Source organism: Saprolegnia parasitica (genome assembly GCF_000151545.1).
Source record: "Saprolegnia parasitica CBS 223.65 unplaced genomic scaffold supercont2.8, whole genome shotgun sequence".
NCBI lineage: Eukaryota > Oomycota > Saprolegniomycetes > Saprolegniales > Saprolegniaceae > Saprolegnia > Saprolegnia parasitica.
The window spans coordinates 491860-517955 of NW_012156402.1; the positions used below are offsets into that span (position 1 = coordinate 491860).

Here is a 26096-nt window from a genome sequence, read left to right on the forward strand (position 1 = left end):
GATGCATGGAGCGGAAGCTTGGAGGGCATGAGATGCGGATCGAAGCGTGACGTCTTCTTTATCGAAGGTCGGAACGTCGCGGATCCCACCGTCGGACTTGAAGTAGCCTCGCCCTTGAAGCTGCTTCAATCCGACTCCTCGAGCCAACGCCGTGGCCACAACGCCGTAGTTAGTCGAAATATACTATACGACGCGAGCTCTCTGCCTCGTTGAGTTGTCGTCCAGGCTTATTGATAGTTGATGGTTTAGTCGATCGTCCTACAGCACATGGTGCCACCCACCTTGCACTTCGGCCGCTCGTGACCGCTCACCCCAGATCTTCGATTGACTATGGCGCCTGTCCAAGCAAACATATCAATTTCACTATGGTATAGTCAAAACAATACAAAACGACCCTCTCGAACATATGAAACGAACTCGATTTTACTATGCCCTACAAACAGCGAGTGTACAAGAATGCATGTGCAACCCACTTTGCTCTTTCAGGGCTCAGTTTTGCATTGGTCATGTCCGAGTCGCTGCGCCTCATCAACGTTCCGCGCAAGTCGGCGCCGGCCAAGCCGTGGCGGCTCCAGCACGCGCTGGCCATCTTCGCGGGCGCCTGCGCCATCTTTGGCCTGCTCCAGGCGTCGCGCCCGGGCCCGATCCTCTTCAAGGGTCTCGAGCCGACCTCGACGAGCGTGTGCGAAGACCACCGCTTCCTTACGCTTGCGCAGCTCAAGGCGTGCATCACCGCCATCCCGTTCAACGCGTCCGACCGCGACGCGGCCATCGCGCACCTCCGCACGATCGTACGCGCTCGACACATTGCGAGGTCGTCATATGCTATTCTAGTTGCCGAGCTACGCATTCAAGGACCTCGCCAAGAGCGCGCATCCGTTCGGGCCGTACACGATCCCCGCCGTCGACTTGGACGCGGAGCTTGCGGTTGTGGCCAACACGACGTACGCCAACGACGCGGCCTTCCAAGGCGCGCTCTACAACGTGTTCAAGCACCTCCGTGACGCGCACACGTCGTACCTCAAGCCCGCGTTCTACTCGTCGTTCTACGTCTTCCACCCCGTGAGCCTCAAGAGCTTTGGCCGCAAGAACGCGCAGGTCTTGCAGTTTGACACGCCGGACCAGAACGAAGTCAAGATCTACAAGACCTTCTTCCCCAACGATGACGCGATCCGCGACAACGACGTCCTCGGCTGGGACATTACGCACATCAACGGACAGCCAGCGATCGACGCGCTTCGGGACTTCGCCAACCACGAGATTGGGCTCCTCAAAGACGACGGCACGCGCTTCAACATGGCCGTCACGGGCTTCGAGACCGGTAGCCGTCTCGTTGAAACACTGCTACACTGATATTTTTGACTCTAGGACGCGGCTGGTTTGTGTTTCGCCCGCTCTCGACGTTCGACATCCCGACCGAGACGAGCGTGAGCTACACGCTGACGCACCCAACGACGGGAGCGTCCAAGAACGTCACGTACAACTGGGTCGGTCTCAACGGCGCGGCGTTTCCTGGGCGCGCGCCGCCGACGCTCAAGACGCGCAAGCTCGAGCACCTCTTCGAGCGGCTCAAGCGCCACTTGACGCACCACAACTTTGTGGATGAGAAGCCGTCCGTGGACTTTGCGTGGCTCAACGACGACGTCGGCGTCTTGAGCATTACGCAGTTCTCGCCGTCGGGCGACGAAGACGCCAACCTCTGGACCGCCAGTTTTGGGCTCAACATTACGCTCGCGCTCGCCGAGTTCTCGCTCCAAAGCGGGAAGAAGCTCGTGCTGGATCTGCGCGGCAACGGCGGCGGCGACATCTGCCTCGGCTACGCGACGATCCGGTACCTCTTCCCGAACCTCGACCCGCTTGGACCGCTCGAGGGCGTCGGGCCGCACAACCAGGCCATCTACCATCTCAAGCAAACGCCTCTCTTTGAGATGCTCGCCGAGCAGGGCGAGCGCATCTCGCACACGAACCCGGAGCTCGCGCACTCGGAGTGGGTGCCCAACCAGTGGTTCAGCGCCGAGACCAAGCGCCAGTACCGCAACGCGTCGTGGATGACGTCGCAGGTACACTATCAAAAAACGCAGACCGTCCGACGATGCAAGTGCGCGCGTCCTAGGTTCACAACACGCACCCGACGCTCGGCAACGTGAGCCAAGGTGTCTATTACGGCTGCTCGGGCTACGACGCGCTCTTCCAAGCCCCCGGCACGAGCTTTGCCGGTCTCCCGAAGGAGGACGTCATCTTGGTCTCGCACGGCTACTGCGGCAGCACGTGCTCGGTCTTCTCGAGCTTCATCCAGATGCACGACCTCGCGCAGACGGTCGCCTTTGGTGGGTACCTCGGCAAGGAGCAGCAGTTCTTTTCGTTTCCGGGCGGCCAAGTGTACAACTCGGTGCGTCTTGTTGCGGTCCTTCGATCTGAGATCTGAGTCCCGGGTGTAGATTGCCGTGTACATTGACGCGCTCAACATGGGCCTCGAGAAGCACCCGCTCGTGCCGCAGCCCATGGCAACCGGCGCTGCCTTTGGATTTGCGATGGTGGCCATCACGCCGTGGAACACGCCGAATGCGACCTTGCCGCTCGAGTACCACTTTGTGCCGGCGACGCACAACCCGCTCTTCCCTGAAGACCCGCTCGACGCCGTCGCGCTCTTTGAAGCGGCCGTCGCGCTCGCCTCGTCGTCGTCGTCGTCGTAGACACATCGTCGTCGTAGACATGTCGTTGATTTTGGTTTTAAACAATGACAATGGAAGGCGCTGCGGTCGCACGCGACTCGAGGACTTTGCTACAAAGGTGCCAAGCATGAGCAAAGGCGAAGAGGAGAACATCCGAGAGGAGACGCCGTACCTCGGAGGTGTCGGCGCCGTGAGGAACCGGTGCCAGTGGGCTCGCCAGTTGGCGTACGCCGACGGCCGGCGCCGGCGGTTGTCGTCGTCGTCGTTGTCGGTGTTTTCTTCGGGCGTTGCGTTGATGGCCGCGAGCACCTGTGCTGTCCGAGCACGAATGAGCTCGTTCGTCGTCATGTTTTTCGAGATGAGCTGCAGATGGTAGGCGAGGAACGCTCCGAGGAGGCCGAGCGTGCTGCCGGTCGCGTACAGCGCCACGGGCACGATCCAATAGCGGTCCATGACTATACAAAACAGTTGGATACTTGAATACTTGGATAGTGGAGGAAGAGTACAGGCGCGGAGGCCATGGTCCTCGAGAAAGGTAAATTGGATCGTAAAGGCCACGAGGGTTCCAAACATAAATCTATCCAAAGGACGAGATTGATCCAACGCAACCAGCAATTGGTGCCACGTACAGATCGAGGACGACGAGGGCGACGAGGAAGGCGACGAAGACGCGGTGGTTGCGCTTCCCGACGCAGTTGCCTGTCCTAGTAGGCGCACGTGTTGGCGCTGGACGAGCATCACGACCAACGAGTGTACCACGGACAGCTAGACGCGCCTCATGTGAGCTCTATTGATACCAAGACGAGAACGTACTGGTGATCAAACTGGTCGACGCAGCAGTTGCAGACGCGGCAGTGGCTTCGGCGTGGCGGCTTGGGCACCTGCAGACTCCAAATCGCACGAGTAAAATGACGATGGGAGTCGCCGTACTTCGCAAAACGTGCAGAACCGGTCGGGCTCGTCGTCCTTGTTCGCGGTCGACGGCGCATCGCGCTGTTGCTCGTAGTGCTTGGGCACAAAGCCTGCGATACGGCCATGAGGCATTGGTGTAGTGGTGCGGGTGACGTACCGGGGTCCATAAAGGCCGTCCTGGCAAACCAGTAGAGCGCGTTGATGTAGCCTGGAATCGTGACGCCAATGTACGCGAGCGGGAGCGACGTGACCATCCTATAGGTTCGCAGCGCACGCCTCGTGAGCCATGACGATGGAGGCGGCGACGGACACGACGTAGATGTAGAGACCGATGACCGCCGTGATGAAGAGGACGGTCCCGACGCAGTTCTTCCACTGCGTCTTGCTCACGACGATGGCGCCGCGTCGGTAGAAGTCTTGGTTGCCGTGCCACGACTCGTAGTACGGGGTGGTCGCGAGCAGCCTTGCCTCGTCGTCGTCTGCCATCCTGCCACGCACAATCTCGCTGCCGACCGATGTCTTTTATTGTTTTGACAGTTAGCATCATTTTATTTTGTACGGCCCCCTACTTGGCTATCAGTGAAGGTTAAATAAACGTCTTCCCGCAGCACTGCTCCACGTCATCACGAGCCGCGCTAGCATCTGTGCCAAACTACATTCGTTGTTTATCATAGCTTACTGCGCTTCGCACAGTCTATAGTGACTATAGACGCTATCAACGCCATCGCTCCACCCGGCCGTGTTCTATTCGTTTCAGTGGGACCCGGTGGGGGGACCAGGGTGCCGTAATCGAGACATGGCAACATCAGCGCAGCATGCGAGTCTCGTACAGAGCATGCTTATGCCTGCAAGAAGCTCAAAGGAGATACCATCTTGCGCTAGATACGAGCCCTTGTCTGCAATCGAGCTACACGATGTCGGTGGCGACCGATCCGAAATGGGTAGGGCCCGTTAGCTGACTTTTTCAACCTGAAATTCAACATTTTTAAAATTTTGAGCATCAAACGCGATGGGCGGGGTGTTCTCGAAGAAGACGCCGGCGCCGGCGAACGCGGCCGCGGAGCGCCACGCTGCCAACCGTGCCAAGGCGCAGCAGCAGGTCTCTTCGAAGGACAAGGCGATGCTCGAGCTCAAGGCGTCACGCGACCGCCTAAAGAAGTATCAGAAGGCGCTCGAGGTCGAGAGCGCGACGCTCGAGTCCAAGGCCCGCCAGCTCCTCGCCAAGAAGCAAAAGGACCGCGCGATGCTCTGCCTTAAGATGCGCAAGTTCAAACTCCAGCAGATCGAGCAGGCCGATACGCATTTGCTCAACGTGCACCAAATGATCGGCAGCGTCGAGTGGGAAAGCCAGCAGCTCCAGGTCCATGCCATGTCACAGCCCTTCACGCGCAACACCTTTCTACATATGTAGATCTTTGAAGGGCTCAAGGCCGGCAACTCGGTGCTCGATGCGATCCACAAGGAAATGACGATCGAGGCCGTCGAGGACCTCATGCTCGAGACGCAAGAGGCGCAGGCGCATGCCGACGTCTGCCCTCCGCTTTGAGCCTTATCGTTGCTCATCGTGCTCTACCTGTCATAGGAGATCAGCCGCATTCTCGGTGGCGCGCTCTCGACCCAAGACGAAGATGCGGTGTTGGCCGAACTGGCCGAGATCGAGGCCGCCGCCTTCGAAGCCCAACTGCCGATCGCGCCAGGTAGCCGTAGTTCATGGCCTGTACGCTGTCCATCTTACACCGCGCTAGACGATGTTCTCGTCGCGCCGCTGCCCGAGGCGCCGACAGCCGACGTCGTCGCGCCCCCCGCGCGCCGTGCCAAGCCTGTTCTAGCTTAGTCAGTTCCGCATAAGCTTTCCAAATGTAGTCTTTCGATTCGAACGTTCTTGTTGCCAGCAGCCACAAAGGGCCACACTCTGAAACTCCTGCGCCAAATCGATGAAGTTCCTTCCCGTCACATGCGACCACAGCGGGACGCCGGGCCCGTGCCCGCTGTGCCCCACTGGTACGTGCATCGACACGCCATCAGCGACGCGTGCTACGATCAGTATGCTAGAGGACCAGTCGCTCTACGGCCGCTTGACGATGAAGCCGCCGCAGCACCATTTGTGCTTGAGCGCGGGACCGGGTATCCACCTCGTCAAGATCGAGTGGCTCAAGCCCCACGAAGCCATCGTGAGCCGGGAGAAGATCGAGAGTCTCACCGCCGCGACGCTGACGTGGGGCGGGTACCTCGAACCGCTCCTCGTAGACCGCCAAACCGGCGCGATCTTGGACGGCCACCATCGCTACACGGTGGGCCTCGAGCTGCAGCTGCGACAGCTGCCCGCGATCCTCGTCGACTACCTCGACGACGCATCCATCTCTGTGCACGTGTGGCCTGGCTCGGCGCTGCCAGTGCTGACCAAGCACGACGTTGTGCTCATGGCGCTCTCGCCGCACACGTTTCCGCCCAAGAGCAGCAAGCACAAGTACCCGTTCTCGCTCGGGAAGATCGCGGTCCCGCTACGGCTCCTCGAAGACCGCGCGACGTACATGGGCATGTACCTTCCCGTGCCCCGGCACCACGTTGCAGCGTAAGCACATGCGTACATAGACTAACTAAGAACCCGACGTGGCCCACCCCACGTTTCCTCCTCAAGTGCAAAGTGCATTCACAGTCAAGGATATACCCCTGGTGCATTGGATCTTCCGTAGAATTTTTCCATCCGGATAGCATTTGCGGTCAAGTGACCGCCGGTATCGACGAGTCGCCGACGACAACGTCACCAAGGCGTTGTATACGGTCTTTATACATACTGCACACCCTCGGTACCTTTCCATCCGAGCATGGGAGTGTGCCAAATAAGATTTCCCAGCTCCAAGGCACACAGTCACCAATACATCGTACTTTCGGAAATGATCCGGATAAACACCAAGGTCAAGTGACCGCGGGTATCGGTGTGGCGATTGCCCACGACGACGACAACCCGATCGAGGCGTACAAGTAGGGGCTTACAATGGCCAGTGCGAGTGCAGAGCTACCGGTAGATTCCATTGGTATATTTATATATCGGTGCTTTGTACGACCTTGTCATACGAGCAACGACGGCGATTGAACGTCTACGCGTCCGAGACTCTCGGCGAGCTGTCCACTTTGACCGAGACGAGCAGCGGGGTGCGTTCGGTCGCCGAGAAGGCGGCAGCTTTGCCCGGCGACTGAAACCCGCTCGGGCTATTGGTGCTCGACGACTTTCGCCGCGGCGACGAGTGGTAGCGCTGGTACACGCGGCGGCGCGCGCGGCCAGCGAGCATTTTGAGTTTGGCGACGCAGCGCACGACACCGACCTCGCGCGTCTCGATCAAGTGGCGCGACGAGTGCGAGAGCGACTTGCCGAGGTCGGCCTCGTCTTCAATTTCCTCTTGGATGAGCTCCTCGACCACGTCTTCGATTGTGACAATGCCTATGAAGCGCACGTCGCTGCAGAGGTCGTGGTTGGCGACCCAGCAAAACTGAACGTGCTCGACGTCGTCCGTCACAAGCGCCATGTGCGACCGGCCTTTCTGAAACTCGTTAAGAAGCGCGTAGCACGAGTAGCTCGGCGAAATGACCATCGGCTTCTTGAGCATGAGATCCTTGATCGGTCGCGCGTCGGCGGGGTCCAGCACGATGAGCCGCTTCACGAGGAGGAGGCCCACAATGTTCATGAGGTCGCCGCGGTAGACAGGAATCCGACTGTGGCCGGACGCCAAGATCTCGGCCAGTGTGTTGGCATTTAAAAGGGTCTCTTCGTCGAGCATGAAGACGTCGGCCCACGGGATCATGACGTCGGCCACCGTCTTGGTCGTAAGGTCCAACGCGCCGTGGATGATTGTGACTTCGTCCGTGTGCAGATGCGTGCCATACCCGTGATAGTTGCTCGGCGACGGCGACATCATGTTGCCGACTTGGCTCAAGCGGCGCTGGGGGTGCGGCGCAAGCGGCCACGGGTGCGTCTGCTGCTGCAGTGTGATGAGCGCCTTGAGCTCCTTGCGCTTGTAGCGCGTGCCGTTGTGGTCTTTACCAAGGAGACAGTCGAGCACTTTCGAGATGGGGTAGGCGACGGGCGACGCCAGCATCATGAGCAGCTGGACGACAGGCATGAGGTACGATGCGATCGCGAGCTGCGATTTGCCGGTAAAGATGGCGGACGGGAGGATCTCACCAAACAGAAGCACGCACGTGACCGAGACGACGACCGCCTGCGCTTCGGGCATGAGCCGCGCGAGAAAGATGGGCAGCGCTTCGTTGGCGGCGGCGTTAAAGAGGAGCAGCGAGACGAGCAGCAGGTGGTGGCGCTGGATCACGGGGAGGACACGGCCGGCGCGGACCTTCTCTTCTGGCGATCCCTCCAGCTGGAGGATCTGGAGGTTGAGGAGGTCGAGCGAGAGGAGGCCCATGGTGAGGCCAGCCATGAGACCCGCGAGGCAGATGAGCGCAAGCACCACGCCCGTGCCAAGCCAGAACGCGTACGGGTCGCAGCTCGGCGTGAGGTACTTGCGGCCGCAGTAGTCGCTGCCGTGGTGCTCGGACATCGCGTCGGTCGCGCCGCTTGGCAAAAAGATCCTGCAACGGCTTCCGCGCTGCAAGATCGCAACAATGACGTGGCAGCACGAAACGCTGTTGATGCAAAGTGCAACCAGATGGATTCTAGCATGGAATAAGTTTCTAGCTACATACTATGCAACGATTTAGGCTGCGAGGAGTGGCGTCACTTCGTTCGTCGTCAAGTCGACGCACATCAGCAGCGCCGAAGGGTCGACCTCGACGTTGCCGTTCTTGGGTGAGCCACGACGCATCTTGGCGCGATCTCCGAGCTCCTTGAACTTGTTGATCGCACGGAGCACACCGCGCTGGCGCAAGAGCGTCGCATGCTCTTCGCGCTTTGGCCCGAGCTGGTAGACCGACACGTCGCTCTCGTCCGCAATCTCCTCCATGATAATCTCTTCCAGAATGTCTTCAATCGTCACGACGCCCGAGATGGTCACCACGTCCGGGTCAATGTCTTGGCCCGAGGCCCAGCACTGCTGCACAATCTCCTTCTGCGGCGTCACGAGCGCAATGTGGCAGCGGCCTTCTTGAAACACATTGAGCATCGAGTAGCACGAGTGGTCGGGCGTCACAAGGTTCGGGCGGCGCAGCATGAGGTCCTTGAGTGGCTTGAGGTCGTCGGGGCTCAGCACGATGAGGCGCTTCACGAGGAGGATGCCGACAATGTTGGTGCGATGGTTCTTGTAGACCGGGATGCGACTATAGCCGCTTGCGAGGATGTCCGTCATCACGTCAAAGTTGAGTAAAATGTCCACGTTGAGCATAAACACTTGGTCAAACGGCGTCATGACCATCTGCACCGTCTTGGTCGACATGTCGAGCGCGCCGTGGATGATGGCCACCTCGTCATTGTGCAAGTTGGTGCCAGTGACCGAGTAGAGCGGTGTGCGCACTGCGTGGGGCGACGCCGGCAGCAGCATCGCCTCGGGCGACGAGGCATCGTCCGACGACGACGCGCTCCGGAGCGTCGGTAGCGCAGTCGTGGTCGGCGACGACGTGCCATAGTTGGCTCGCGCCATGTCCTTGTACGACTGGAGCTTCGACTGCGACGGCATCTTGAACGGTGGCGAGTTGTTCTGGAGCGCGACGAGCGCCTTGAGCTCCTTGCGCTTGTAGCGCGTGCTGTCGTGGTCTTCGCCGAGCAGAAAGTCGAGGGCCTTCGAGATGGGCCACGCAATCGGGTAGGCAATCAGCGTCAAGAGACGGACGAGCGGCACAAGCGCAGCCGCAATCGTGAGCTGCGCCTTGCCTGTAAAGAGCGCCGACGGAATGATTTCGCCAAAGAAGAGGACGCACGTGACCGAGATGACGACCGCTTGCGCTTCGGGCACGAGTCGGTTGAGGAAGATGGGCAGCGCTTCGTTGGCAGCGGCGTTAAAGAGGAGCAGCGTCACGAGCAGCAAGTGGTGGCGCTGGATGATCGGGAGCAGCTTCGCCGCGCGCTGCTTCTCGACCTCCGAGCCCTGGAGCTCGAGGATCTGGAGGTTGAGCTTGTCGAGCGAGAGGAGGCCCATGGTCAGCCCGGCCATCATGCCGGCTAGGCAGATGAGGCAGATGACCGTGCAGAGAGCAATGTAAAACTCTTCCGGGTTGCAGCTTGGCGTCAGGTATTCATTGTCACTACACGCCATCGACGGGGAACTCGGTTGTGTGGGCTGGGCACGAGGCAGGAATCTCGCAAATGGCACGAATGGCCTTTTTGAAAAAAACACAACTGGAGATTTGTGACAAAAGCGGAGATTGGTGACAAAAGAAGGGGTCTGCACATCCTTTGCACTACGAAGCGCGACATGGTGGCAAGCAAGCACAGTCGGACCACGACATCCTGTGTGGCCAAGAGATCACATCGATGGATGCGTTGATATATATTAGTCTCATTTGCTGCGATTCGCGTCGTAGAACGTCTGAGAATGTGCCTTGAAGCGTGGTGGTGACCGACCAAGGGTACCCTTTTTGGCAGAATTTGACTGAATTCGGTTCTATGCAGAGAGCAGCTGCGTGTCGCAGGCGAAACATGATTGTAATGAAGATCAATTTAACAAAGCAATTTAAAAGCAAATGGCCAGATTCGGTCAACACACGATGACGCTGGAGCGCGCCGGCGCTGTGTGGACAAGAGACAAGATGCCTGCCGACTTTAGATCAAGACACTGCAACAATCAGATCACGACGGTCATCTCGAATAAGACTGCACGATGTGTAGCATAAGCGACGGTCCTGCGGACCACAGTGGTGCAATTGCACGTGGTCTGGGACGATGGGTGCACTCCGTACCTCTCCTGTACCAGTACCGGTACGTTGACGACGCCGCCTCGCCGCGGCAGACACGCGCCGCCGGATCTTCAAGCAATACTGTCCCACCTTGGAAAAGCGACTAGCATCAGCATCAGCATCATGATATGGCGGTTCCGAATAACCTTTGCGCAATGCTGGGAGCTTACTTCCACATTGCGCATCACCGACACCGATCGCCATCATCATCGCCCTGCGTGTGTCGACGATGTTGTGAGTGACTGTTGCTGCTTCGTCTCTTTGGGAGACGCACGGTGGGTGACGCCGTGCACCTTATTTAAGAAGCGATTTCAATGGTTAAAAAACGCTTGATTCGACTGTGGCGTTGGCCAGAATTTGTAAGAGCGCCTGGACGACGCCCGTGATGGATGCTTGTCGACTAGTTCAACCTGCGTGGTGGTGACCAGTCCTGTGGATGAATCGAATCGAAATTACCCTTGGATATTCGGCTTTCTCATCCTTCCCTCAGCTCCCATTCTCATTTGGTGTGCCAATATACAATGTGGGTGCATCTCGAACAGGATTCACGAGTCGTGAATCCTAGGGGGTTTCAAAATAGAATCGTGGTGAACTCCGTGGTAGATCAACCCCGAAAAATCAGCGGATTATTAGCCAATAAAATACGTTGGGTCTTCGGATATTATCCGGAGGCCAAATTGTCAGAACCTGCATATTTTGATTCGTCCACTTGGCGTGATGCCACGTATCTCCGAGCGCCAGCGCCTGTTGTACGAGGCCCCGTCGCGTACCTCTTCTTTAGCCCCTCGGAGCAGCTGCGTTCCGTGCTCAACGACCTCGATACGGATGACAACGTGGATATCGATTTCCTGACAGCGCCTACGTCCATCGTCATTCTTCAACTGCTGGCGTGCGATGGCGTCGCGCTACCTCACGCCTCGCGTCTACCGACACGGCGGTCCTCAGGTGTCGCCACGGCTCTTCTGCCTCTACTCGCTCGACGACGCCAGGTTCCGGCAAGAGCTGCGGATGAGCCCACCAGCCTTTCACGCACTAGACGAAGCGATTTCTCAACACACCGTCTTGCGGCGCTGCGGCACCCTTTTTCGGCGCCATAAAATTGAGTGCCGTACAACCTGTAAAATTTGATGGCGGCTTCGGCCACATTCGTGGATGATCCTCACAGACCGAAAACGGCCTTGGCAGGCTCCGTGGCAGGGAAGAAATCGCGTCGATTTTGTCAACAATTTTGGCCAATCATCGCGCAGTATTTGCCGGATCCACGCCACGGAGTTCACCACGATTCTATTTTGAAACCCCCTCCTGTTCGAGATGCACCCACATTGTATATTGGCACACCAAATGAGAATCTGACGTCGTGAATCACGACGTCAGACTCGAAACAGCGTTTAAAACAGCATTTAAGACAGCATTTGACACGGCATTTGATTCAGGATTTCCATGGATGCCATCGATGCCGCCATTTACTTTGATGCTCGCTCTTGTGTCACATTGCGAAGCATTTATTAATGGTTTTAATGGCTAGATGAAAGTCGGCCGTGTTCTTTGCGATGCAGTCCAAACTCTTTCTCTTTCCCAGCTTGAGCCGCCGTTCCTCGAGCTGCTTCACGGCTTCTTCGTCATATATGTTGACGGACAAGGAAAATGATTGCACGCAGCAAATGCGCCTGCTGGAAAAGCGCCGCTCGTTTTCATCGTGCCGCGTGGCATTTGGTGACTGCTGGATGGCGACGACAGACATACCACCATTGGAGCCGTGAACCACTCGCGCCAAAGGTCCGGCATGAGCACACGAGTCATCTTGTACCGAGTCTTGATTGGCTTGCCAACGAGGGTCCTCGTAGGGACCGGTGCGGCTGTTAGAGTATACGTGGTAGTTGGTGCAGGGGTCGACGGATCAGAGGGCGGATCAGAGGTCGCACCTTGAGAAGGGCACGTCGACGCAGGCCACGGCGGTCCACCTGGTGAGGCATTGTCCATCTCGAACCGTCTCACCGCAGAGTAGGTAGTAGTGTGAGAGTGCGACGCCAACCCAATCGCGAAGTCTAACACCATCGCAACAAGTTAAGGGCCAAAAGTACGCTCCAGTTATTGTAAATTGCTCAATAGATGTGTAGTCATCCAAGAGCGTGCTCGCGCCGCGGTCTTCGTAGTTTTCGCGCTTGTGCTCGTCCTCGGCGGCCTTGACTTGATTGAGCAGTGCACGACGGCACTGGTACGTGGATGAGGATTCGAGTTCCTGCCCAGATGACATTGCTCCACCCACAAGCTGACAATGCCGTTCGTGCACTGCCTGATCATGGAGATGCCGATGGTGTCTTCCACGTCGCCCTTGGCACGCGATTTGCGCCCGACGACTTGTGTCTCGAGAAAAAGGTGGAGAGCTTGTCCGCACACGGTACCGCCGGGATCGGCGGGGTCTCGGGCCACGCACCATTTCTGGAACTCGCGTACAATACGCAGTCTTGTCGCCTTGGGCCGAGACTCGGCCATGCTGTAGTAGTTGACCTCGGCTGTATTTTTTTCTAATATAAAATTGCCCGATCCACTTGGCTCTGGCCGGAATACACCTCGGGACATGGATTAGAGACTTGTAAAAAGCACTTGCAGAGGCGTCAGCCAAGACAAAGGCAAGAGAGCGTTGCGGCGCGTAAAAGCGTGCAAGGCAGGTGGAAACCAGGCTACCAAATTTGGAGTGAGCCCTTTCGGGCCAGCCATTGTAAAACCACCTCCTTTCTCTATATTATACTTACACCAAGTCTACCGATCCGAATCGTTGAAGATCTATTGCCAACAGGCAAGTCTCTTAATGGATTCTGGAAATGTACAGATCCGGGCGACCCCGATCCACTTTTATTTTTCACCGAATACAAAAAGTGAACCCTGGCCGATGCTCGATCCGGAAACGCCTAAATGCACAAAGAGCAGATGGTCCGGAGGGGTTTAGCGGGTTTTGATTTGCCAGAAAAGAGCTGTATGTAATGCGGCAACATCTGCACCAACGGGGTTTGGAGGTTTTGAGGGTACTCATGCTCATCAAAGCGCCGGGTTCAGGGGGTTTTGGGGGTACGAAGGTATGTTCTACCAGTCCCTGGGGTAAGGGAAGGTGAGGGAGGCATGTAGCATGCAAACACCTCTCCGTCCGGACCATCTGGAGGAGGAGCTCACCAGGATCCATAAAAATGAAAACCTCATCATGGATTGCTGCTGATGAACCCATTAAGTTTTATCTCAACTTGACTATGAAGGCATCTGTGCATGGGGAGGAAGGATGCTACATTTCGTCAAATTGGAATGTCACGCAGCGCTCTTGAGATCTATGAGAGGGTATCTGTGTCGGCGCTCAAACAACAAACTCATTCATTCTGTTTTCACTTCTTCTTGACACAATCGCCACCATGCTCTCGGTCTCCAAGCTCGCTGTTTGCTTGGGTCTCCTCGCGTCGAGTGCGATGGGACAATTCCAGTCGGTCGAGAAGATCGGCGCCGACCAGAGCTACAACTTGACACTGTCGGCCGACGTCTCGACCAAGACCATCACGCACGACAAGGCGACGTACATTGCGCTGCACTTTAACGAGCTCGACTTGCCGCACGGCGCATCGGTCACGGTGAGCGCGCCGGATGGCCAGAACGCGGTCACGTACACAGGCAAGCACAGCGACTTTTACGCCGAGTTCATTCTCGGTGACGCCGCCAAGATTACGTACCACGCGCCGCCAGAGGGCAAGGGGGCGTCGCCCGTGATCTCGATCGACCGGTACGCCAGTGGGTTCCCCGAGAACAGCCAGAAGCACCCCGAGTCCATTTGTGGCAAGGACGACACGGAAGCCGCCATCTGCTTCAAGGACAAGGAGCCGACGCAGTACAAGAAGGCGCAGGCCGTCGCGCGTCTCTTCATCAACGGTTCTGGGCTCTGCACCGGCTGGCTCTTTGGCTCGGAAGGCCACTTGATCACCAACAACCACTGTATCGGCGACGCCAGTAAGGCCACGAACGTCCTAGTTGAGTTTGACGCCGAGTGCGCGACCTGCAATGACCCGAACAACACCAAGAAGCTCGGTTGCAAGGGCAAGGTCGTCGCCTTGAGCGTCGAGTTCATTCACACCAACGAGGCGCTCGACTACACGCTCGTCAAAATCAACTCCAAGAACCTCGCTTCGTACGGCTACCTCACGGCGCGCGAGTCGGGGCCTGTCCTTGGCGAAGAGATTTACATCCCGCAGCACCCCGCGGCAAGCCGAAGCGCATTGCTGCCAAGCTCGACAATGGCCAGCCGGGGACAATCGAAGACATGGGCCACACCTCGTCCGTCGACGACGAAGTGGGCTACATGCTCGACACGGAGAGTGGCTCGTCCGGGTCGCCGGTGCTAAGTGCCAAGGACAACTCGGTCATCGCACTGCACACTTGCGGCGGCTGCCTCAACGGCGCTACCAAGATGGATAAGATTGTCAAGGACCTCAAGAGCATCAACAAGCTCCCTAAGAACGCCCTCGACGGCGGCAACTCGCCCAAGCCCAACGACAAGCCGACGACCAAGCCGACAAAGCAACCCACGACCAAGCCGACGACGACGCGTCCAGCCACAAAGAAGCGACCCCATTTTTGTATCACATCGTAAATGATCTTCTTTAAACATTGTGCATCACCGACACCCATCGTCATCATCGTCGCCCTGCGTGTGTCGACGATGTTGTGAGTGACTGTTGCTGCATCGTCTCTTTGGGCGACGCGCGGTGACGCCAAGACAACAACTTGATATGCGCAGCTCGTGACTGCGTCGTCGGCTCGGATTCTGCGTGCTATACCAGCGTTGTCTCGACTGGTACAGTGGTTGCATTAATTAATACGGACGACCGTTGACGAGAGCGTCTTCGGCTACGACGAAGACGTCCGTGGCATCGAGGTTGGCGGTTGCGCATTGTTGATCGGCGGCCGGCTTTGGGCTTGTGGGCTGGTCATCGCGTGCGTGGAAACCCACGTAAAGTGCTGTGTCTCTTTCAGGAACTCCATCCGCACGCGCTTAAAGTGGCCAAGCGTCGCGACCATGCACTCGTGCTCGTCACTGCGCTCGGTCGTGTGTACGAGCTCGTCGCGGAGGTTTGCGATCACCGAGTTCACGCTCACCAAGGCCCGCGAGATCATATCGAGCGACTTGATTGCGTGGTCCAACTGCTCTTCGTCCGACTCGTCTGACCGGCGCCGTTTGAGGAGAGACGTCATGACTTCGGCCATCGAATAGTCGACGCTCGAGTGCGGTGTGCGACTGGCCGCCGTCGGGCGCGGTGCGGAGGTCGTCGCTGGTCGCGGCGCCGGGGCTGCCACCGCTACAGGCAGCGGTACATTCGGCGGTTGATTGCATGGTGTTATCGAAGACCCATGTGTCCGCGGCCGAATCATCGGCGACGGTGCGTTGGAAAAGACAGGGATTGGCAGCAGTATAGGCGCCGGCGGCACGGGTCGGAACTGGTCGGTTGACACGCTAACAGCAGCGGCGATGCGCGGCACGGGGCTGCGACCGACCTCGTCGTTGGGTCGCTGGCGCCAGCCGACAACCTGCTGGTCGATGCCACGGTCGTTGTCGCGCAGCAACTGAACGAGACATTCCTTGGTGTTGTTCGAGTCCGGGCCCCGCTTGATGAGCTTGAGCTTGCGCCGCGCGACCTCCTTTCGGAGGTTCTCGACCGTCACGCGCTCGTACGGCTCGCGGGCGGTGCTGCTGTCCCGGTCCATCCCAGTGCAAGGTGATTGGCGACTGGAGAGATCCAGTCCACCGCCCTTCCTGAACGCGGATTGGTGCATTTCGAGCCATGGCTTTGCATTGACCAATCCGAGTGCTGCATTTGACACCACAGCACGGTATTATGGTTTCCACTTGCCATTCCAGCTTGTGGGTGCGCTCGTGAGGACACGAAACTAATGTCAAGTTGTGCATCATGCAGCTGGCTTCATACCTGGTAGTTCTATGAGACGAAACGGAGTGCTATTCAACCAACCTTTCTAGCTCGTGCGGCAGAGAGCAGGGTGGTCATCGGTGCTCGAAGCAGCGGAGGACAAGGCACGCTGACCTTGGCGCATCCTGTGTCGACTGCATTTGAGGACCAAGATCCATCCGTCGACCAAGTGTTAGCTCTAAGCCTGCGGGAAAGGGGAATTCTCATTTTGGTGCAGCGCAGACGTCAAATTCAACCAAAAGACTCCGGAGCAAACAAGTTCCTACTCGCCCACCCTGCTCGGGACCTAATAAGAAGTAATTACATTATTACGCAAACCTTGGGGTCCTGCGAGGTACTGCGTGCAGCCAGACGCTGAGCTCTGGCTTTCGCACGATACCAACGAGCGTGGGCTGGATCGGCGGTGCGTCGTTTGGGCGCGTCCGAATGCACTGCTGGAGGATCGCCACGAGCATGCACGTCGACTCGAGCGTCGCAAAGCGCATGCCAACGCAGTTGCGCGGGCCGCCCGAGAAGGTCATGAAGCCATACGCCCGGTCTTTTGCACTCATATGATTGTCGGAAACGTCCGTCGTCAGGTGGCGCTCGGGCTTGAATATCATGATTAAGACCACCGTATGCGCTCTCGCCGTGCTCGAGTGCGTCGACTCGACGACGGCCGCCAGCGAGACCCAGAGCCTGCGCGCCACGTGGGGCGGTGGTGGCGGTGGCATCGACCTCGGCGGCGCCATCAGCAGCCTCGACCAAAACTGCCTCAACGGCTACGGTCTCTTCAACGGCGGCGGCGGCGGCGGCGGCAACACCACCACCACCACCACCACCACCAACAACAACAACAACAACAACAACAACAACAACAACAACAACAACAACGGTGGTGGCGGCTGGGCCTAAGCATCTCTCATCGTCGTCTTGTGCATCGTCAATATCTACTTTGTCAAGACAAGTCCTTTTCTTCTATCCATCTCGCTTCTACTCGACTTTGCCAGCTTCTACGCCTCGACTTTTGACGTTGCGAGCCAGTGTCGAGCTTTTGACTTTGCCCAGCGCCATTGCACTGTCGTGTAATCTCGCTCGCCAACGCGGCAACCGCCCGGCACCGAGATGACCAGTCGCAACAATGTCGCGACGACGCCGTACGGTCACGGCCGGTCTGTACCTACTTCCTGACGATCTGACCGGTCCATGGCGCTGCAACCCTCGTCTCCAAAGTCGGGCACATCATGCAGCTCCAGCGACCAAGTTGGTGCGCACAAGGCAGCGACCTTGCCTTCGGTGGTTGGCGAGATCATCATTTTGAATGTAGCAAGCAGTAAACGCATCAAAGCACTGAGTTTCATTACACACATCTTACGCGCCCGGAGGCAGTGGCGCGACGCGGACCCAGACACCGTTGGCTGGCACTTGTAGAATGCCCGAGATCTTGGGCGTCACGGGCGGCGCGTCCGACGAGCGCGTTAACGTGCACCGACGTAGCGTCGTGGCCAGCACAACAACAGCTTCAAGCATCGCAAAGCGCATGCCGACGCAGTTGCGCGGTCCGGCCGAGAACGACATCATGCGAAAGGCGCGGTCGGAGGAGCTCTCGTCGCTCGCTCCTTCTTCCACGTGGCGCTCGGGCCGGAATGCATCGGCGTCGTCACCCCAGTTGAGGCGCGATCGGTTGATTTCCCAGATCGGCAAGTAGACCAACGTGCCCGCCGGGATCGAATGGCCGTCAAGGACCAGATCTGCCTCCAAGGTCCGGCTCGTTCCAGGTCCTGGTGGGAAGAGTCGCAATGCCTCGGTCATGACTGCGTACACGTATGGAAGGCGTCCGATCGCTTCGTATGTGATGGATCCGCTGCGGCCCACGACTGCTTCGACCTCGGCCAGCGCCTTGGCCTGTACGTCCGGGTGCGTCGAGAGGAGGTGCATCGCGTACGCCAGTGCAATCGCGACCGTGTCAAAGCCCGCAAAGAGGAACGTGAGGAGGTTGTCGGCCAGCGTCGTCGGTGTCACGGCGCTTGATTCGTCGGCGGCCGCAGCGAGAAGCGACCCAAGCAGGTCGTGCTTGGTTGTTGCATGGTCCGACATGCGGGCGACGACGATCGACTCGAGCGTTGAGCGCAAGATGCGTGCTTCACGCTTGTACCGTCGGTTGGCCGGTGTCGGGAGGTCATACCAAAGACTCGCCGGGTGCAGAGTGTCGTCAAAGCCGCGGCGCTTAGCTTCGTTCAAAAGAAACTCAAAGGCGGACGTGACGTCGTTCGTGCCGTTGGCCAGCGCTTCGAAGTCGTAGTCGAATGCGCACCGACCGATCGTATCGAGCGCCGCGAGCTTGAGCAGCGGTGCCACATCCACGGACGCGCCACCGGCTGTCTGCAGAGCGACGTCGACGAACGCTTCGGCGACTGCCACCATCGTCAGCACCATTTGTGCGAGGCTCTGCCAGTGGAAGGCCTTGGCAATGAGCCGCCGATGGCCTTTCCACTCGTGGCGCGACAGCAGCAGAAGCGACGCACCCCCGAGCAGTTTGCGCAAGTGGTTCCCGAGGATCGGAACCATTTCGCGGTAGCTCGTCGCACACACGACTTGACGCACGTGGGCTGCCTTAAGCACTGAGACGGCGTTGGTCGTGAGGAGCCGGAACGACACCATGCCGTTGGCGTCCGCAGCGTCGGCGAAGAGGCGGTCGCAGCCGTCGATTGAGCCGAGGAGCCCGGCGACACCCAAGAAGGGCTGGTGGAGAGACGCTGGAAAGGGCACACCTGGCAGGAATGGCGCATTGCGACCAAAGCGCCAGTAGACGTACGCGACTGCGAGCGCGGCAACGGCGACTGCGCTCTCCGTGAACATGATGCAAATGGGATACACCCAGGTACCAGGTACAAGTGACGTGGGCAAAGGAGTACCGGCGAAGTCCGTAGCCGCCCGTCTGCGGAAAGGCGCTTTGGCTTCAAGAATTGGCGGTCGACGTCGCAAGCGCATAGAGAGTCCGCCCTTCTACAAACACCACGGTGCGAACCTCGCTCTTGACGTCCAGAGATGTCGTTTGATACGAATATAATTAACCCTCCCGTTATAGACTCTACGAGATGATAGAACTTAGACAATCATGTCCACGTCGTTGAGACTCGACCGCCGCAAGCGATTAAGTATTTCATCCATGTGGGCTTCGTAGAGATGGCCGAGGAGCGTCGTGGGACTCACCGGCACGATGTCCGTGACGTCGACGCTCTGCAGCCAAGGAGATTGGATCCCGACGCACCCGGCCGCCGACGGCCACACATGGATCGAGCCGAGGCGGAACACGTGCTTCAACACTGCGTCTTTGGTCGAGAAGACGTTGACGATGCGCGCGGGCGACGTATCCGGAAAGTCGTACGCAGCGGCGTGCGAAAAGTCGTGGTGCGGCACGAACGCGGCAGCAAACATCATCTACACCCAACTGCAGCGCTGAGCTCTGAAAGAGAAATCTTCTTCTACGAACGAACCGCTTGGTGCAGGTGGACGCGGTCCTCGGGCGCCACGGCTTCATTGCCACTCGCCAAGTGGTCCAGAAGACTGGCGACGACGGCGCCGCCGAGCGAGTGGCCGACAACTGTCACCTTGCGGTGGGCAAAGAGTGCTGGCTTGGAAAGAATGAGCTCGGCGAGGACGGCGCCGACTTGGTGGGCCTTGTTCTGCGCACTGTTCCACGGGTTCTCTATGTGATCATCATGCGCACGGGCAAGTAGGACTTGGGATCCGTACTGGTGATCTGGGACGCCAAGCTGTCGATGGTCAAGACACGTCCGACGCAATCGATGATGTCGCCGACGTTGCCAGCCTCCCACTCGACAGCATAGCACGCCACTAGTGCAGAAATATCAATCTATCGAGTAGACGCCATTCGCACGTACCGTCCGTTTGGCAAAAGACGTCCCAATTGTCCCGTGGGTTGCGGCCATGGGACATGAAACCGTCGATCGTGACAACAACGTGCTCGGACGTTGCCACGTCACCGTGAAACGGCACGAGCTTGAGCCAGTTGACGCGGCGGACGGCGCGGTTCATGTCCATCCAGCTGTACGCCGAGTCGAGCGTCGCGTCCTTTAGCCCCGAGATGGCAACGATCACGGGACTCGTCTTGTCCTACGATGGTTGATGCATGGGCGCCATGGCCGCAGGACCAACCTCGTCGTGCGCCGGCGACCGCGGCATGCTATCGAGGCGCCAGAGCGCGTTCACAAAGCCCAGGGCGCCGCCGACAACGGCGACTTTGACGTCGGACGACAGCGTCTGGCCGGTCGGCTGCACGTCGATCGCGTCGGCAATCATGTCATCGAGCTCCAAGTGCACGAGCTGCGTCACAGCCTCGGCTGCGATCGGCAGCGTCTGGATCCGGTCCCACTCGTCCGCCGTGAGCCGGCCCTTGGCGATGAGGTCCATCGCGTCGTCTTGAAGAAGCGCAGAAACCATTGGCAGCAAAATGTAGAATGAGCCGAGTACGAGGTTCATGGGCTTCGCGCGCGGGACGTTGAATGCCGCCCGTGACGCTCCACGACGCTTGTCTTTGTATTGGTTCAAAAATAGGATGCGCGCCCAGGTTCGAAACTTAAAGTTCGCGTCCGAATCGCGTCCGACCTCCGATCGCGATGCGTGGGCAATACGCCCGCTACATCGCTTCCGAGGGTTTAAAGCGATTATAGCCACCTTGGAACCATGCCCAGCGTCTCGTATCCTAAAATGAGCATCACTGGCACAATGGCTGGACACTCGTGAATGCGAGGTTCGCGCGGCTGGAGCACGTTCCGCGGAAATTCGCTCGCATGATCGGATCAGTTGCATGACGTCACAGCGCGCTTGATCGTGGTGGAGAGCGTCATGGATCCTTCGTCCCGTGTCATCGTGTCCTCCTCATGCAGAGTATACTGTCCCGTCAACCATCGTTCGAGAATGGGGAGCAGAATGCTGGTCAATCAGGAATGCACGTCACTCAGGACACGCGTCACGGGCTCCTGGCTTGTGCCGCGACTCGCCTCAAGGTCGACTCGACAGTGCACGAGGTAATAGTGTCAGAGATACTCGAGACAAATGATCGATAATGATTGATGGTATTTATAGTGTGCGTCATTTGACCAAACACGCTGCTAAAGCTGGACCGGTGGGTACTGCAACTCATGCACCAAAACATCGCTGGAACTCAAGAGGCCAAGTTGCAGGCATTTTAAGAGCTTTTGCCTGAAAATACCTCGCATGGAATAGAAAACCCTCGAAGGCGCCCAGTTGGATCTCGCCATTCCCGATTTTAAAGCCTGAGTGGCCATAGCACTAGCGCAGTAGCGGTTGCCGCGCGGTCGTGTAGACGCTGTTGAGCAGAAAACGGCGCCAAGTGAATGGCAGTCTATAAATCCACTAGAATTGCTAGTTGCGGGCGCCCAAGACGCACGTGGTCGCAGCGATGACTGAGCGCTTCAGTCGACAAAATCGGTGTCAAAAAGAGAAGCGATCGTGAAGAAAGCACACCATAAAACTACACAAGGCGTAGTGTGAGGTGTGACGAGGCCCTGTGAAACGTTGCTTAGGGTCACTTGACTGGCTTCCAGTCTGTCACTTGACGACCGTAACTAGATGCGTGGCGGTTACAGTAGGACCTCTGTCACTTGACAGCCGTGAATTCCATGGATCGCGTCACGCGAACGCTGACCGCAGAGACTATCAGCCACAAATTTGAGATTGCTGTGTCGCGGCGATGACGGGGCTTGCCCACGCGCGCCGATTGGCGACGCCGTGAGATAGGTACCACGCCATGTGTGTCGTACGAGCGCCGCTTTGGGGCCGCCGCGAAGTCGGCTCCAAGCACATCTGTTTTCGCCAGCCAATCAAACGAAGCGGTTTCACTGTGTCATGATCTTGGCGCGGGAGGCCACGCCACGCCTAGCCCTTCTTGCGGTTGTTTGTCCTTCGCACGTAGCTTCTCGAACCATTGTATACAGGACGGCGCTTGTTTCGGTAATACACCCGTACTACCCATCCAAACAAAGGCAACGACGTCGGTCTCCGTCCGTGGAGCCCTCGGTTCATTCCTCATTTTTCCAACCCCGACACACCACAACAACAACGACGATTATGGCGCCGCAGGTGATTGACATTCGCGCCAAGCAAGCCGCGAGCGCGCCAGACCTCTGCCACGTCATTGCCGACGGACTCGCCGAGAAGGTGAGCCATGGCGACGAGAAGCCCGTGCGCCACGTGCCGTCCCTCGTGCTCTACGACGCGCACGGCCTCGAGATTTACGACCAAATCACGTACCTCGACGACTACTACCTCACGAACGCCGAGATCGACATCCTCGCTTCGTCCGCGGATGCGATGCTCGCCCACGTCCAGGACGGCGACATCCTCATCGAGCTCGGCGTCGGCTCCATGCGCAAGACGTCGCACGTGCTCGACGCGATAGTCCGCGCCGGGAAGCGCGACACGACCTACTACGCCGTCGACGTGAGCGAAGAGTCGCTGACGGAGGCGCTGGCGCCACTCGTGTCCCAGTACCCGACGATCTCGTTTGTCGGACTCTTTGGCACGTACGACGACTCGCTCGCGTGGCTCCGGGACCACGCGCCGCACAGCGCGGCCAAGACCTTTCTCTGGCTCGGCTCGACGATCGGCAACGTTGTGCGCACGGAGGCCGCGGCGTTCCTGCGGTCGATCCAAGAAACGGCGATGGCGACCGGCGACCACTTTATTGTCGGCATTGACCGCCGAAAGGAGGGCAGTACGGTCCAGGCCGCGTACAACGACCCGAGCGGCCTCCACCGCGAGTTTGTTCTCAACAGCTTGTCGCACATGAACCACCTCTTCAACGCGCCCGTCTTTGACCGCTCCAAGTTTGAGCACAAGTCGATTTACAACGACGTCGAGGGCCGGCACGAAGCTCACTTGCAGTCGCTTGTGGCGCAGACGATTCACGTCCTCGGGAAGACCATTGCGCTCGAGAAGGACGAGCTCATCCACGTCGCGTACTCGCACAAGTACTCGGAGGACGAAATGAAGCGCCTCGTGCAGAGCGCGGGCTTGCACTGGAACGACAAGTTTGCCGACTCGCAGCACCGGTACGACGTGCACCTCTTCAGCAAGGCGTAACCCGCTCTCGTTCATTTCACAACATAACCTACTATAAACAAATTAGCTATCCATTAACTCGAAGCGTGTGCATAGACGTTGGAGGACAACAGTTATCGGTATGGCCGAGAAGGACGTGCTACTGGAACCGGGCGGTCACAGTAGGCATCACAGCGACCGAGGAGCATTTTTTAGCCTCCTTCAGCACGTTCGACGGCCCATGCTTGGAGAGGAACATGTCTTCGGGGTACTGCATGCTTGGCACGGCGGCTCCAAACACAGAGTAGTCGCAACGGAAAGAAGGCCGTGCGCGGCAATTCGTCGACGGTGGTTTGTACGTGGATGTGCTCGTTGTCTCGTGTCGGCCACCAGAGGTACAGATCGGCGTACCGTGGTCGGGTCACGACCGGTGCCTACGCCGCAAGCAGCGCATTTTGGCAAGTGTTTTTGGTGCGTAGACCAGCGACGCTAATGGATGGTGTTGGGCCATGCACGCCGAGAGGACGCCCGTGTGGAATAGAAAATACCCGCGGGCCCCCAAGAGCTTATGGACGCCCGCGCGGTGTCTCAAACCGTGTCGCCTTGTCGGCGGCGACGCACGTCTGGGTTGCATCGGGAGGCAGTGACGCCACGGCGCGGCGTCACGAAGCGCTGTCACTGTCTCGAGCGGTGCGAGGTCAGCTGCGTGCTGGGCCGCGACTACGATCGTGTCTTCCTTTGGCACGGCATTCACCAATCGGTCAAATGCGCGGTGGCGGTGTCGTCTCGGGCACAGTGCGGGAGGTTATGTGTTCTTAGCAACGATACGTGCTGCATTCATTAGCGGGCAGTAGGCTTCGCTCTCGCGCTTGGGTACGTCGGCGACGGTGCCCTCATATCAAAAAACGCCGATGGAAAGTTGGGTGTCGGGATCGATCCGGTCTAGAGCCGTCGACAGCGCAGCGAAAGAGGGATTGGTGCACAAAACGAGTGGCATCGCTGCCACGCAACGCCACGTGGCTCGTCGCTGTCGGCGTCCAAAATGAATCGGCGACCTCGAGATGCGTCCAGCGAAGGTATATGACGCCGCTATCGGGCCCGATGACCGACGGCAGCCTGTCGTCGCGGACAAGGGACGCCTGCGGGTGGTGGGCAGCAAAGCACGAGACGCGACCGCGCTGCGCATCGATGAACGTCGCCACAGCAATGAAGCACTCGCGCTGTCCGGGAACCTCGTAGCGTTAGTGCCGAAGCCGCGTAGAGGCCGTGTCGTGAGTAGGGAGTCAATGTCGTGTTGCAGGTGCCATGCTACCGGCGATGCTGCCATTGTCGTAGATGATCGGGCTCGCGCGGTCGCCACATTCATCGTGTTTGAGCGGGGCCATGTCGCTGCTTCCGCTACCGCCGTTTGCCGTGTTCTTGGCCAGGCAGCGTTGTGGCCAGGCGGCTTTACTACGACGTCATCGTTGGAGTACCCGATCCGTACCGAGTTGTCGCGGTCGTCGCCTCGGCCATTATCGTAGACGGGCGATGGCATGGTCGAGCGTTGCAGTATGTCATCTTAGTTATGGCTGTGCGGTTCCGTGCGGCTGCGCTGGTCGTCGAGGCGAAGCGGTACCAGGTGGGTCACTGCTGTTGTCGCGACCAACCGGCCGCGCAGTCGCCACGTCAGTGGAGTGCAACGTAGGCACCGGCGTTATCGTGGCCTTGCAATGCCGTCGCGATCGGCGGCAAAGCTACGCAGTTTGTTGAGGTCCTCGAGAGACGTCAGCGACTGAGGCGGCGTCAACGACTGGAGGTCGCGGTGCAGGACGATCGGCAACGTGATCTTAGTACGGCCTAAAAACGGGGCGCCTCGGGAGCGGCAAAAAGGCGGGCAGCGGCAATGTTGGCGAGGATGTCTTTCTTCAGGCGCAGCACGTGACTCTACTTGCCATCTTAGAGTGAAGTTTGTAGACACATAATCTGTATATGATCGCAAAAAGGCGCATGTGAAATGAAATGATGTATATTTAGAAGCATGCATTTGTCTGTCACTCATGGTGGACATCAATATCCTACTCTCGGATGGTGTGCTTACGCGCGGAGGTTGCGGTAGGCTGGGATCGAACCCGCCGGCGTCGGCGAAGGGACCGAGGTGGCAGGCGTCGGCGACGGCACCGAGGCAGCGGGCGTAGGCACGTAGCTCGACGGGATGGTAGAGGCCGGCGACGACGGGAAAACGCAACCGTAAGCACCCGACGGAATCTTTTGGCAAATAGCGTCGACTGGCGCGACGCACTTGCCCGCATCCACGTAGCTCTTCAGTGTCTTGAGGCAGTCCGCGACAGCGACATCGCCCTGCTTCGGGCAGTTGGTGCCAGCAGGGACAGCGCCAGCTCCCGAGCACACAGGGCCCGTAATACAGTACGTGGCATCGCCGACGACGCTGACTTGAGTGCAACCGGCCGGGACCGGGTTCGTGCTCGGCAACGGGACAGTCGTTCCGGGAACCGATGGCGCGGGAGTAGGGTATGCCGGGTCTTCCGAGGTCGGGGAAGGCGTCGAGGTCGAGTATGCGGGCGACGTCGTCACGGGAGTCGTCGTACCAACCGGAGCGGTCGTCATGGAACCCGGAGCAGTCGTACCGGGAGCAGGCGTCGTCGATGCAGGC

At 58.6% G+C, this 26096-nt stretch overlaps 12 protein-coding genes across 12 annotated transcripts; 5 read left to right on the forward strand and 7 right to left on the reverse strand.

The window, feature by feature from the left end:
• Window positions 1–497: 497 nt before the first annotated feature.
• Window positions 498–2783, forward strand: SPRG_03301 (hypothetical protein). The gene is made up of 5 exons (XM_012341880.1): window positions 498–791; window positions 835–1321; window positions 1369–2060; window positions 2114–2389; window positions 2439–2783. The coding sequence occupies exons 1-5, from the start codon at window positions 507–509 to the stop codon at window positions 2691–2693; spliced, it is 1995 nt and encodes a 664-aa protein (XP_012197270.1). The 5' UTR covers window positions 498–506; the 3' UTR covers window positions 2694–2783.
• Window positions 2702–4099, reverse strand: SPRG_19480 (hypothetical protein). Its single transcript, XM_012342017.1, has 9 exons — window positions 3895–4099; window positions 3742–3839; window positions 3603–3694; window positions 3486–3553; window positions 3429–3437; window positions 3302–3376; window positions 3179–3249; window positions 2845–3127; window positions 2702–2782 (listed from the first exon to the last, which is right to left on the reverse strand). The coding sequence occupies exons 1-9, from the start codon at window positions 4068–4070 to the stop codon at window positions 2731–2733; spliced, it is 924 nt and encodes a 307-aa protein (XP_012197407.1). The 5' UTR covers window positions 4071–4099; the 3' UTR covers window positions 2702–2730.
• Window positions 4100–4571: 472 nt separating this feature from the next.
• SPRG_03304 (hypothetical protein) lies at window positions 4572–5447 on the forward strand. The gene is made up of 4 exons (XM_012341881.1): window positions 4572–4944; window positions 4996–5112; window positions 5167–5281; window positions 5330–5447. The coding sequence occupies exons 1-4, from the start codon at window positions 4594–4596 to the stop codon at window positions 5416–5418; spliced, it is 672 nt and encodes a 223-aa protein (XP_012197271.1). The 5' UTR covers window positions 4572–4593; the 3' UTR covers window positions 5419–5447.
• Window positions 5448–5461: 14 nt separating this feature from the next.
• On the forward strand, window positions 5462–6221 carry SPRG_03305 (hypothetical protein). The gene is made up of 2 exons (XM_012341882.1): window positions 5462–5585; window positions 5637–6221. The coding sequence occupies exons 1-2, from the start codon at window positions 5519–5521 to the stop codon at window positions 6158–6160; spliced, it is 591 nt and encodes a 196-aa protein (XP_012197272.1). The 5' UTR covers window positions 5462–5518; the 3' UTR covers window positions 6161–6221.
• A 372-nt stretch (window positions 6222–6593) lies between these two features.
• On the reverse strand, window positions 6594–8134 carry SPRG_03306 (hypothetical protein; the record flags this gene model as incomplete). Its single annotated transcript, XM_012341883.1, has 1 exon — window positions 6594–8134. One exon carries the CDS (start codon window positions 8132–8134, stop codon window positions 6683–6685), a length of 1452 nt encoding a protein of 483 aa, XP_012197273.1. The 3' UTR covers window positions 6594–6682.
• Window positions 8135–8241: 107 nt separating this feature from the next.
• On the reverse strand, window positions 8242–9781 carry SPRG_03307 (hypothetical protein; the record flags this gene model as incomplete). Its single annotated transcript, XM_012341884.1, has 1 exon — window positions 8242–9781. The coding sequence occupies one exon, from the start codon at window positions 9779–9781 to the stop codon at window positions 8291–8293; it is 1491 nt and encodes a 496-aa protein (XP_012197274.1). The 3' UTR covers window positions 8242–8290.
• Window positions 9782–13819: 4038 nt separating this feature from the next.
• SPRG_03308 (hypothetical protein) lies at window positions 13820–15045 on the forward strand (the record flags this gene model as incomplete). The annotated part of the gene is made up of 2 exons (XM_012341885.1): window positions 13820–14617; window positions 14662–15045. 2 exons carry the CDS (start codon window positions 13820–13822, stop codon window positions 15043–15045), a joined length of 1182 nt encoding a protein of 393 aa, XP_012197275.1.
• Window positions 15046–15218: 173 nt separating this feature from the next.
• On the reverse strand, window positions 15219–16157 carry SPRG_03309 (hypothetical protein; the record flags this gene model as incomplete). Its single annotated transcript, XM_012341886.1, has 3 exons — window positions 15219–15616; window positions 15672–15751; window positions 15802–16157. 3 exons carry the CDS (start codon window positions 16155–16157, stop codon window positions 15303–15305), a joined length of 750 nt encoding a protein of 249 aa, XP_012197276.1. The 3' UTR covers window positions 15219–15302.
• A 1550-nt stretch (window positions 16158–17707) lies between these two features.
• On the reverse strand, window positions 17708–19222 carry SPRG_03310 (hypothetical protein). Its single transcript, XM_012341887.1, has one exon. The coding sequence runs from the start codon at window positions 19214–19216 to the stop codon at window positions 17729–17731; it is 1488 nt and encodes a 495-aa protein (XP_012197277.1). The 5' UTR covers window positions 19217–19222; the 3' UTR covers window positions 17708–17728.
• A 243-nt stretch (window positions 19223–19465) lies between these two features.
• SPRG_03311 (hypothetical protein) lies at window positions 19466–20910 on the reverse strand (the record flags this gene model as incomplete). The annotated part of the gene is made up of 5 exons (XM_012341888.1): window positions 20537–20910; window positions 20263–20494; window positions 20114–20215; window positions 19855–20066; window positions 19466–19798 (listed from the first exon to the last, which is right to left on the reverse strand). The coding sequence occupies exons 1-5, from the start codon at window positions 20858–20860 to the stop codon at window positions 19466–19468; spliced, it is 1203 nt and encodes a 400-aa protein (XP_012197278.1). The 5' UTR covers window positions 20861–20910.
• Window positions 20911–22431: 1521 nt separating this feature from the next.
• On the forward strand, window positions 22432–23538 carry SPRG_03312 (hypothetical protein). The gene has a single exon (XM_012341889.1). The coding sequence runs from the start codon at window positions 22472–22474 to the stop codon at window positions 23483–23485; it is 1014 nt and encodes a 337-aa protein (XP_012197279.1). The 5' UTR covers window positions 22432–22471; the 3' UTR covers window positions 23486–23538.
• Window positions 23539–25428: 1890 nt separating this feature from the next.
• Window positions 25429–26096, reverse strand: SPRG_03313 (hypothetical protein). Its single transcript, XM_012341890.1, has one exon. The coding sequence runs from the start codon at window positions 26048–26050 to the stop codon at window positions 25520–25522; it is 531 nt and encodes a 176-aa protein (XP_012197280.1). The 5' UTR covers window positions 26051–26096; the 3' UTR covers window positions 25429–25519.

Coding starts and splice junctions, on each gene's coding strand:
- SPRG_03305 (XM_012341882.1), top strand. CDS start 5,519: ATGAAGTTCCTTCCCGTCACATGCGACCACAGCGGGACGCCGGGCCCG. Junction 5,586..5,636: donor GTGCCCGCTGTGCCCCACTG/GTACGTGCATCG, acceptor TCAGTATGCTAG/AGGACCAGTCGCTCTACGGC.
- SPRG_19480 (XM_012342017.1), bottom strand. CDS start 4,070: ATGGCAGACGACGACGAGGCAAGGCTGCTCGCGACCACCCCGTACTAC. Junction 3,840..3,894: donor GGTCTCTACATCTACGTCGT/GTCCGTCGCCGC, acceptor GCGAACCTATAG/GATGGTCACGTCGCTCCCGC. Junction 3,695..3,741: donor GACGGCCTTTATGGACCCCG/GTACGTCACCCG, acceptor GCCGTATCGCAG/GCTTTGTGCCCAAGCACTAC.
- SPRG_03304 (XM_012341881.1), top strand. CDS start 4,594: ATGGGCGGGGTGTTCTCGAAGAAGACGCCGGCGCCGGCGAACGCGGCC. Junction 5,113..5,166: donor AGGCGCAGGCGCATGCCGAC/GTCTGCCCTCCG, acceptor TACCTGTCATAG/GAGATCAGCCGCATTCTCGG. Junction 5,282..5,329: donor CCAACTGCCGATCGCGCCAG/GTAGCCGTAGTT, acceptor ACACCGCGCTAG/ACGATGTTCTCGTCGCGCCG.
- SPRG_03310 (XM_012341887.1), bottom strand. CDS start 19,216: ATGTTCACGGAGAGCGCAGTCGCCGTTGCCGCGCTCGCAGTCGCGTAC.
- SPRG_03312 (XM_012341889.1), top strand. CDS start 22,472: ATGGCGCCGCAGGTGATTGACATTCGCGCCAAGCAAGCCGCGAGCGCG.
- SPRG_03313 (XM_012341890.1), bottom strand. CDS start 26,050: ATGACGACCGCTCCGGTTGGTACGACGACTCCCGTGACGACGTCGCCC.
- SPRG_03301 (XM_012341880.1), top strand. CDS start 507: ATGTCCGAGTCGCTGCGCCTCATCAACGTTCCGCGCAAGTCGGCGCCG. Junction 1,322..1,368: donor CGTCACGGGCTTCGAGACCG/GTAGCCGTCTCG, acceptor TTTTGACTCTAG/GACGCGGCTGGTTTGTGTTT. Junction 2,061..2,113: donor CGTCGTGGATGACGTCGCAG/GTACACTATCAA, acceptor CGCGCGTCCTAG/GTTCACAACACGCACCCGAC.